Genomic DNA, 11,808 nt, shown 5'->3' with positions numbered 1-11,808 from the left:
ACATTTATTATTGGTTCAAAGACACCCCGAAATGAATGGAAGTGAATGGATAGCTTTGCTCAAATGGTCCTCTCATCCCTCAGCAGCACACTTAGGGTGGCACGTTTTGGAAGGGAAAAGCTGGGGGCCTGGTTTTAATGAATATGCACACAAGGGGAGTATATTTCTCTCCCCCTCCCACTCTTTCACACACACACAATTGAGAAAAAAAGTCTGTGTTGCCTGTGTGTGCGTTTGTGTTCACTCTTGGGCCACTCGTTCTAGATTCTGGGAGATTTTTATTTTTTTTTTCCTAAAAATTATTTCTCCTAAAAGCTGGTTTATCAAAAAGCTCCTCCATAGACAGACAAATCTGGAAAGCAGTGCAGAGAGAAAGGAGTATTCTCTCAGTTGGTGTGTGGGTTAGCTGAATATTACGCTATTTATAAGTAAATATGTTAACTAATTTTACTGAAAATGTTAACTGAATTAATTTGTAAAGTGCAAAGTATAAAACTAAAGCTTTAGTTTATGTCTTGTGCTTAATTTGTTGTTTAGCTCAACAGTATGAACTCTAGAGGAAGATGAATTTGTTAGTTAAAACAAAAGTTAAAAATCCCAATGCATTCCTATAGGAGTGCTTTGGACACAATAGTTTTGTTTGAATGTTTACTGTACAAATAAAAATAATGCACTGTACACTATACAGCTGTATGCAACTGCACTATTCAGTACAAAGAAAAATAATTGCCTTCTGTAAAGTGTTGTTTCTCTGTGCCTGAATGACTGGAATAAATAAAAAAGTGATGCAAAAATAGCAGTAAATTTTTTTATATTGAAAAATGTTTTTTTTTTTCAGTACACATGTTAAAATTAAAACCAAATCCTCCATGCATTTTTAAACTTACATTCTTTTTTCTACTGAATAAAACAAAAAAACAAACAAAAAAATAAGACTTTCCTCCCTCACTGCTTGATATTAAGGCCACAAAAAGGGAGAACTAACTGCTAATGTAAGAAAGACTACTTAGAAGAAAAGAAGAAAAAGGAGAAGTAGATGTAGAAGAGGAGAAATAATCACATGTGCAAAGTGCAAAAAATCACCCATGGATCAGATTATCCAAGAGAAAACCTACTTAAGCCAAGACTAAGTGAAAAACCTCACATAGACCTGCTATGAAGTAAGAAATGCATCATATTTAAAAATATAACTATGTATTACAAACAGGTATTGGTTTAAAATACATATATATTGCTTAAAGACTTCACTATCTATCAAACAATCAAACACTCTTCAAGAAATGTAGCAAAGCAGCTCATCTGGCCAGTAGTCGTGCCCTTTAGTGCAGCTCTCTTCTTAGAGTCTTCTTTAATCAAAGCTCACTGTAGAACACCACCTGTTCAAAAACAAAACCAGAACACACACAGAATTACATTTCTAAGCAATTGTGTAGCATATTTTAGCCATATCACACTGCCGTCAATTTATATCAAGGCTTCACATTATGAGACTGAAGTAATTTAAACACGATTTTTGCCAAACCACCAAACCTGCTCTCCTTATAGCCCTATACGGACGGGATTATTTTCTCAGGGGGACATTGGTGAAAAATATTTCACACTTCTACTCAGTGATGAAACTCTTGCATCCAGAATGCAATTGAAAAACAGGAGGACCAGTGATTTTTTTTCCCTGCATTTTTTGATCACATGACAGAGGCAAATATAATCTGCCTGATTTAATGCATAAGTGTCTCATACACACTTAGCGCATACCTGTCAAGTCTCCCGTTTTGGCCGGGAAACTACCGTATTTTACTCCTCTTTCCCGCCGTCCTCCCGTATTAGTATTTTCCCGTAAATTTCCCGTATTATACTAAATAAAAAAATATATAGGCCACAGGCGACAATGCACTGACCGCTGTGTGTCTCTTAACCAATCGTGGTGCCGGTTCAAGTAGAAAGTCCCGCCTTTCAGGAGAAACAGCCAATCAGCTAGCTGGTTTTGCGGAGCGCAGTTTAGTGTGCGGGAAGCCCCGCCCCTCCCCTCGCTGTGAGTTCAGGCAGCTAGTCGGAGCAGCTGTCGTTAAAACTAATCTGGATATACGGAGATTTATCTAAAAGAAAGGTAATGAACCATGTAAACTGTGATGAGATTGTTTCTGATAGCTGGTTAAAAAGACTCTTCTCTGAATCAACACATAAATTAAACCCACTGTGTGTTTAATAAAATACAGCTTGTGACTCAGTTAGCTTAACTTTAGAATTAGCTAGATAGATATTCAGGGTTTGAGAAAAATCTACATATATATATATATATATATATAATGCCCTGCCCTGATGTGCCTGATCAGCCAATAACTATCATTTCCAAACTCTATTAGTTCAGGGCTAGTTTTAGGGTTTGTTAGAATTTGTTTAAATCTCAAGTATTGTGGTAATGTATTATAATGTAATGTAATGTATTATTTAGAAGGGGTAGAAGAGATGGTTGAGCTGGAGAGAGAGAAAATGTGGAGAGGGCTGAAATTAACTGAACTGATCAGGAGTGGACTGAACGATAGAAAGAAGTATTAATGAAAGATTATTAATTGTGTAGGCCCCTTAGGACTATTATTTACTTATGGAATATATCTGATCCATGTCCTTTTTGTAAATTTGTGCACCCTTCAATTTCAATTTTAAATCTATTAAAAAAAAAAAAAAATATATATATATATATATATATATATATATATATATATATATATATATATATATATATATATATATATATATATATATATATTTTTTTTTTTTTTTTTTTTTCCCTCGTTTGGGCTGTTGGGGCGGCGGAAAAAATCCCTTATTTTTAAGTCCAAAACTTGACAGGTATGACTTAGCGTGTATTTTTTTCCCTTTATTTTTGCCATTTAAGCTTCTTAGGTCCAGTCAATAACCAGAAATGGTACAGAATCCAGAGTACAAAAGTTTGCAGTAACCTATCAGGGCCTTTAAGGAAAACTAATTAACTAAAAAAGTAGTATAAAAAGTATTAAAATGTGAAAAAAAGGATTAATCAGTGTTTTTAGGAAATTAGCTTACAGCTGGTAAGTAGCAATGGAATTAAACTGAGCTTTGGAAATGAATTAAAAAATGTCAATTTCCAAAATCTTTGTCTGTAGTAAAATCAGTGCTGGAACAGTTACTGCACTCTCTACTGAAGAATTTGCACTCTTACACACAGCACATTCACACTTTCATCATAATAACTAGAATTAAACACAGAACTCTGTAACTATTAAAAGTTTTCTGTGGAGAAATTACAGATAAAGCCAGAGAGCAGCGAGCACTGTTTCACATTCAAAGACTCTTATAAACTGGAAAAAACTGGCACAGTAAGAGGTCTGATTGACCCACATGGCAACAACTTTAGCTCAGCTTATCACATTGGACTAAGTCTCAGTTTCAGCAGTGAAGAGAAAAATTAGATGTCTGACAGGTGAAGTGCAGTAATAAAGTCACTGCTAAGATGAGAAAATAAACAGGCAGCGTGTCTGGCTACAGCACTGCTATTGGAGAACTGAAAAGTAGGGGTGTTGTAAAATGTTTTGCTAGTGTACTTTGTTAAAATGTGCATTCTCAAGGACTGCCACAGAGCTTCAGTGACAAGGGCTAACATTATTAGGGATGCACCAATGTGGGAATTCTGGGCAGATGCCGATAAACAATTTTACACATGCATAAATCTCCTGACACCAAAACACATATTTACACCCCAATATTAATTCAGAAACAATGTAACATTTATTTGCCCTACATTTTAGTTTTCATCTGCCTGTATGCAAACAATAAAATTAAAGGCATCTCCTAAGAAATCTGTTTTCACAGTTTTTGGTTTTTACGTTTATTTAGCTAACTAGTCCTTACATAGAGTGATCACAGCTATAAACCCGAAACTAATCAAAATATATAAAAAATAGTTTAAATCAATAGATTTACAACAGTAATAGTGCAACCAGCACTACATTGTCCTTTTCTGGTATAAAATAAAAATGTCAGTAAGTATGTGTTTGAAATAGGGATGCACAATATAGAAAAAAAGACAATATTTTATTGTTATGCAATACAGAAATAACAACTAATTTTGCCAAAAATAAATGATGCAACATGCCATGATATTAATAATGCATCTGTGCATCAATGATTGGAGTAACATAACTGGTATTATGTAGATTCCATCTGTAAACTTGTACATATTATGTAAAACATGAACAGTGTAATTTTTTCTTTGTATCAAGCAGCAAAAAAAGTTGTAATAAAATTTTATTTGATATTGCAGAAAATATTGCATGTTCTGCAGTGCGTCTGTTACACTTGTGTACATTACAATGGTGCTGCTAATACTACATACTAGTGCATCTTAAAAAAAAAAATCATTGAAAAGGTACTTTATTTCAGTATTTCAGTAATAAATGTGAAAGGCTTATATTACATAGATGTATTACACACAGAGTGATCCATTTTAAGCATTTATTTATTTTATTGTTAATGATTTTGGCTTACAGCCAATGAAAACCCAAAAATCAGTATCTGAGAAAATTTGAATATTATATAAGACCTATTGGTTTTTCTAGCAATGTGCCAAGTCCTGCTCTCCATCTCCAAAAAAGTTGTTAGCAGAGGGAAGCATGAAGTGATGTAAGATTTTGTGGGAAAACACTGCACTGGCTTTAGACTTGATAATAAAACACAGTGGATCAACACCAGCAGATGACATGTCTCTCCAAACCATCACTGATCATCAGTAAATTTTAGATTTCATTTGGAAATCAAGGGAGTAGAGTCTAAATGAAGAGTGGAGAGATACACAGTCCAAACTGCGTGAGGTCTAGTGTGAAGTTTCCACAATCAGTGATGGATTAGAGCCATATCATCTGCTGTTGTTACAAATTTAATTAAACAAAAGTCCTATCAAACTGCTGATACATTCAACTATTTAGTTAATGCAATGAAAACTAGGTGATGTAAAACTGGAACACAGAATTGGACCAGAACAGAAATCACTCACAGTGGTGTTTAATACGGGGTGGCCTTGTAGTAATCCTCAGGAGACACCATCTTCACACCGCCAAAATAGTCCAGCACCCACACCTGGGTGATGTTCATTTTAGCAAAGAACCAGCTGTGATCAACCGGCCAGTCAATCATCTCAGGATGTCTGCTAAATAATGACTTCTTTGCTAAATCAGCTTCTTCTGTACCATTCACCTAAAAACAAAGAAATTAAAATTACTTAAACAAAAGCTTGAAAAATGTACTTTTTTTCTCTGTAATTTAGCATGTAAAATCTAATTAGAGCTGCACAATATATTGTTTTTGTATTGTCAGCACAATGTGCACAAGTAACATCATAGCATGTAAAACCATCTATATAAATAGCTCTGATTTTTGCTGCTTGATCCAAAACAAAATCAGGACGTTTCTCATTTTCCAAGACAGACAGTTCCAGTCAAAGTTTGGACACACAATCTAATTTTTTCTATTTATTAAGTTATTTACACTCTGAAAATTTGAGGGCTTTGAAATCTCCTAAAGGACAATTGGAGAAGCTGCCTGTTCACTCTCTACACAACTTAATAATTCCAGATCAGTATCAGGAATCAACCCAAATTCTGCATGTCTGAAAATAGACATAAAAACCAGAAAAACATAATGAAACTAAAGATTTGAAGGACATGAACTGGTTAATTTGTATTCAGGAAGTTCAAGAAAGAGCCAATTTTATGATTTTATTCATTAGATTTTGACAGATGCAGATTTACTTTTTACTACTTTTTACAGATTTACTATTTTTTTTACACGTTCGATTACAATTACAACTATAATTTTCAGTAACTTTCCTTATCAAACATTAATGCTTGAATAGAAATGAAGTGAAATTAAGTGATGTAATATCAGGCAGAAAATTGACAAAAATCCTGGTCTGTTGAGGGGTTAATATAGACTTAGTAATATATTGTTAGTAAAGAAAAGAAAGAAAACACAAGCTTTTGACTGGTACTGTATCTACCAGGGGCGGATTATATTTGTCAAATATAATATATAATATATGTTACTCCAATCTTGGATACGCAAAAGCCATTATTAGAATGTCATGCCAGATCACAAAAAAAAAGTGTTTTAATACAGCAATATGTATTGCAGAAGAACAAAATATCACAATATCAATATATCCAATATTGTGCAGCCTGACATTTAATACAACCCCAAATCAGAAATAATTTGGACTGTATTTTTTATTTATAGAGGTTTATCGCACAATAATGATGTGTGTGTGTGTGTGTGTGTGTGTGTGTGTGCGTGTGTGTGTGTTCTCTTACATCTTGTACAGAGCCAGAGAGGATGATGTGGGCACACAGGGGGCTTTGGGGGTCGTAGCCCTTGTGTTTACAGATTGGGGTCTGAGCCAGAGACACGGACATGGAGGCCTGGGGATTCACCTGTAAAACACATGCACAAATCCATCATTACAATCAAACCCTGCAGATGTACATACTTTACACTACTTCAAATACTACACTTAGTAACTTAGTAACAAGTAACTTACAGTGTAAATAAGTAACGAAATCCCCAACAGGAAACAAACTTAAATGAAAAAATATATATTTGGTGTGTTTTATACACAACTTCTTAAACACACACACTCACAAAACAAATATTAAATGGCACATGGAATAAATTCTATTTTTCGGGAGGAAAATATAAATTTTGGAAGCTTTTGAATCAGGTGTTTCAGAGCAAGGACACATTACTATTGATGTTAAATATCAATATACTGTATAAAAACTGTGCAAAAGTTAAGATATGATATTCTTTTGTTGGTATTACCTTAACTATTTCCCCATTAGGAACTCCAGTATTCCCAGTTCACTTCCAACACCTAGTTTGTGTAATCAATCCTTCATTACAAAACCATATAGTGTCTGGATTACATATAAAAGTGTTATTAGATGCATTGTATATCAATACTACAAATAAAACAGTTGTGTTACTATTAACTGCATTTGTATTTACTCTATAATATGGCGTTCCACTGGAATAAATACCAGTATATGTGAGTGTGTGTTTAAGCGGAGAGGTCAGAAGTGCCTATAGTTACACAAGACCCAGAAAGCTGGGTACCATAAGATAAAGCCCAAATCAGTAGAAACAGCCTTGTGAGAGTGACTGCAGCAAAACCGCTGCGTCACCATCAGCCCTGGTCTAAATTCAGCTGAGTCACGAACCGAGGGGTTACATAAAGAAAGCTGCATAAGCAATATTAATGCTGATTAACTGCTAGAACTAAAACCAACAGTCCAAAAACAAGAAAAATCACTTCCATAAGTATAGTTCCCCATATGACCCATATGTTCCCCATATGAAGTGTTTCAGCATGAATCAGCACTTCTGCTCAGGTTTTAGTTCCTCTTCTTTGGTTTGGTTAAAGCATGACTTTTCAATAAACTGATTACATTTATTCTCAGTCTAAAAGTGAAAACTGTACTTTTCATCATTACAATCATACAACTCCTCTTACAGGTTTTAGGTTCATACACAAGGTCATTTTCTACCAGAGAAATACTGCTTTATTAAATCCCCAGAGACTTCTCAATCAGCATCTGGTGTTCGTTTGAATGGAACATGTACTAGGTGTGTATTGTAAATGGGACACCGTTAGGCCTGCCAGTTGGGCCCCATCATTACAACCCACCTTAATTTGACATGGTCCCATCTAGGCCCATGTGAAGTGTAGAATGCAGATGGGGCCCAACTCCTCCTGAACCAATCGCTGAACCAGCTCTGGTGGGCATCCACCATATTTGTGAGCAGAATGGAGCCCCCTCACAAAACTATTTAAACTTTCCCAATTGAACAACCCACACAGATCCACACGAGAAATCATGCTTTATCGGCTATCTACCCTAAGTTAGTCTATCCAACCAACTTGTGGGGCTGACTTGGGTGTAAAATTGGCAAGGTGGGTTTCTAGGTGGGCAATGTGGGCTTTGAGTGTATTGTTATTGGGACACAGCTGGGCTTCCCAAATGGTCCCCATTACAGACACTCACAAAACTTTCTTGTTCCCAAATACAAACCCCACATGAGCATGTTAGCTATCTTACTGTACAGGCTTTTTTACAGTCATCCCAACCAACACATGGGGCTGGCGCACATGGCTATGCCATAGGCTTGATGGGTTCCAGGTTTCACTGTGGGCCCTGAGCGTTTTGTTATCGGAACCCAGTTGGGTTCCCCAAATGGGCCCCCATCATTACAGACAAACTTGATCTAATCTAGACCCCAAGTGCAGTGTAGAACCCAGATGGGGCCCATCATGTTTACCTTCTCCTGGTCCCATCACTGAAATCCGTGCTGAGCGTCCATATGTAGGGTCAACAAGGTGGAGCCCTTAAAAAACTTTATGGTTCCCAACTGAACAACCAATACAGACCCTGTATGAGCATGTCAGCTAGTCTAGCTATCTGAGGGGTATATGAGCTGGCAGTGGGTGGTGGTACCTGCAGATCCTGCACGGAGATCTCCATGTGTGTGAGGTACAGGTAGGGGGTCCCGGTCCCGTTGCCCGGGGGTCCGTCGCTGATGGAGAAGGCGTTGGAGAACGGCTGTCCTTTCACGGGCTCGTGAGTGGAGATGGTGGCCATGGAGGCCCAGTCACAGCGGTTCACCACAAACCGCGCCATCCGCGCGACCTCCTCGTGCGGGGGGATCTGGAGGCTCGCCTGGGCGGCCGAGAGGACCAAAGCCCCCAGCAGCAGAACCTTCACCGGCGGGGTCATGATCAGTCTCCTCTACAACATGACCCAGTCCCGTGTTTATCAGCGCTGCCAAGAGCCGGGTAATGAAGAGCCTGCCCACTCTTACCTCCAAAACTAATCTATTATCACTGACAACCGATAGAGGGCGCCCGCAAGAGAGACCTCAATGAATGGAGCTAAACACTAAAAGTGGGCTAAAAACTGTAATTTAACGTTGTAAATGGAAGTTTGATAAGACATTTTAAGTTGGCTTAAAATAACATCTAAAACGTTATTAATAACGTTCAAAATACTGCTTTTGGAGTGCAAAAGGCTTAATTTAAATAGTGGTGGGGCAATAAATACGGGTAATGGGGCTGCTTCCAAAAACATTTGGCTAAATGGCGGACTGCCAGTATTTTTGGCTAGCTGTGTCCAAAGACTTCTGGCTTAGTGGCAGAATGCTACATTTGGCTAATTGAGCAGTGTCCAAAAACTGACTAAATGGTAAAATCCAAAAAATGTAGTCTAAAAAACGGGGGAATGCCAATTGCTTTATCTAATGAAGCAGTGTCCAAAAACTTCACGCAGACTGCAAATATTTTAGTTCTGCACTGGTGTGTGGTGTGGAATGTTGGACCCTCATTCATTCATATGGGGAAAAGATGTTCATTAATTTTATGTAAATCATTTCTGTGTTTTTAGAATATTATCTAAATACCGTGTAAACTATTTTTTTTGGTTCTAGCTAAAACATTTGAACCTTTTAAGCCTTTTAAAATTCTTGAGAAAAGTTTGCGGACACTTTTGAATGGATTTCTATGGAGAAATGGTCTGACGATCCTACAAAATTCTGTGAGAGGAGATACTAATTAAAATTTGCAAAGATAATATTAATAATGAGAAGAAGTAGAATATTAAAGAAGAATTTTAAGACAATTATTTTTTTTTGTTTAACTACTTATCCAGGGTATTTCTTTAAATTTAGAAAGCAGAAAGGGGTATTTTGCTAAAAAGGAAAGACAACCTAGCTATATATTTCTATTTCGTGACAGAAAACTGCTTTTAGACAGTAAAAATACTACTAGCATTACTACTACTGTGAGCTGACTGTTGTGTAAACTGATGCTTACTGGATTTTAAAGGCTTTCAATATCATGTATTCAGAACTAAAATATTTGAAACTGCTCTGTATTCAGAAAATGAAAACATTTTCCAGTATAAAATTGATCAAACATTTATAAACTATGATTTTGCTCAACTGCTTCATATGAAGCCATTTATTTTGAACTCACTCTGGAGATCCCTCTGTTATCTGAAAAACACGATCTACTTTCTTAAGCGAGTACTCTCCTCTCATTCAGTTCTTTGATATGAGCGCAAGAGCGGTCACGTAATACGAAAGAGAACGATTGCAGGCGCATGCGCACATTGGGGTAAATAGGCGACGGGCGATCTACACATCATGTACAGCAGTCAATGGTTTGTCAAAGTGGGGTAATTTATAGATCAGCACATTCGTTCATCAAGTTCACTTTGTTTTGATGTTTTGTTCTTTGTCCACTGTGATAAAACTAACATATTTTGGTTGAAATTAACTACACTTTTATACTTAAACATATAATTTGTTATTATAACAATACACCTAATAAAACTTTCAAATAAATTGTAAGCTTTTATATTCCACACACAATATATTTTATCCACAAACAAAACATTTCAGACAGAAAACTGAGTTTTTCTAAATTTAATTGAGTTTAATTCACTTTTCCAGTCTAACATCTATATAATATATGAGTTTCACATTTTGAGCTGAATTAGTAAAATAAAGTAACTTTTCAATGCTAATCATTTTTTTTAAGATGCACTAATAAAAACTTGGGCTGTGACCGAAATGGCTCCCTATTTACTAGTTAGGGCACTATTGAGTATGTCAGCCATTTTTCTTTGAGTGTCCGAATATTTATAGTAAACTTCGCTGCTTACTAAGCGAGCTAACTGTGTCCCAAAATGCATTGCGGGTCTCGCTACTAAGCAACAGACAGCCGAAGAAACTGAGGGGACAGCGAGCCACCAGGGTTGCCAGATTGTTACAGATAAAACCAATTCACTGGGTAAAACGTGTTTCAAATCCGCCAAAATACTGAGAAAACCACCCAAACAGCTGATATTCGTCATATTAACAACATTACTTTTATTCCAACATGATCTTAACTAAAATACCTTAAATATCTTAAATATCACTAATTACAAAAATGATATTTAAATGAGTTTATCTGCATATTTGTATTATGTGTTTTGTGCCTTGTATCATTGGACACACGAACCAAAAAAGTAAATACAGTACATTAAAAAAATAACCTTGCAAGCAATGAAATAAATAAATAAATATATTAACAAACATAAACACAGCTTTAAATGTGCAGGAAGCGCTGTCTCTGCCAGGTTAGATATCTAACTACAACACTAATGAGTTAAATTTCCAAACTCTTAACACTTGGTAGTTTTGTTCACCTGTCAAATCACAGCGTTTCCTCCAGACAATTTCAGACACAACTCGGCATTTGGCATGAAACCACCCAATCTGGCAACGTTGTGAGCCGGTGTACGCTGTTAATTTCAGGTTTTCTTCATTTAGTTCAATAATGTGAGGATTATCTTTTAAACAGCGTATATATAACGGGCAGAGAAATTACTTCATGATCAGATAACTTTAATTCAGAGCTCAGTTCAGTGTGTTTATGGAGTTTTAAACGCGGCTAAACCCCTCTCTCACCTGTGTGTGTTTCTGCGACCGGTGCTGGCGCACGATAATGATGAGGGAGTGTCCGAATTCACTCCTATTTCACCACTACTTAGTGAACTAAATAGTATCTCCCTACATAGCGCAACACTAATGAGGGAGTAGGGAGCCATTTCGGTCATAGCCTTGTATTCAGACATGGCTGGGTGTCTTCATGCCTCAGAATCCTGTCTAAGTAGACAACATATACTACATTTTAGACATACCCAGATCTCCTGGCACTGGTTCTAATCATGAACTCTCACC

The 11,808-nt window shown here is 36.5% G+C and overlaps 1 protein-coding gene across 1 annotated transcript; it reads right to left on the bottom strand.

Moving 5' to 3' along the window:
- Positions 1-919: 919 nt before the first annotated feature.
- On the bottom strand, positions 920-8,849 carry creg1 (cellular repressor of E1A-stimulated genes 1). Its single transcript, XM_007254847.4, has 4 exons — positions 8,523-8,849; positions 6,342-6,461; positions 5,030-5,229; positions 920-1,376 (listed from the first exon to the last, which is right to left on the bottom strand). The coding sequence occupies exons 1-3, from the start codon at positions 8,799-8,801 to the stop codon at positions 5,038-5,040; spliced, it is 591 nt and encodes a 196-aa protein (XP_007254909.1). The 5' UTR covers positions 8,802-8,849; the 3' UTR covers positions 920-1,376; positions 5,030-5,037.
- Between the last annotated feature and the right edge of the window lie 2,959 nt (positions 8,850-11,808).

The sequence above is a fragment of the Astyanax mexicanus genome, chromosome 21 (genome assembly GCF_023375975.1).
Source record: "Astyanax mexicanus isolate ESR-SI-001 chromosome 21, AstMex3_surface, whole genome shotgun sequence".
NCBI lineage: Eukaryota > Metazoa > Chordata > Actinopteri > Characiformes > Acestrorhamphidae > Astyanax > Astyanax mexicanus.
The sequence above is the reverse complement of the archived record's forward strand: the minus strand, read 5'-3'. Positions and strand labels throughout refer to the sequence as shown.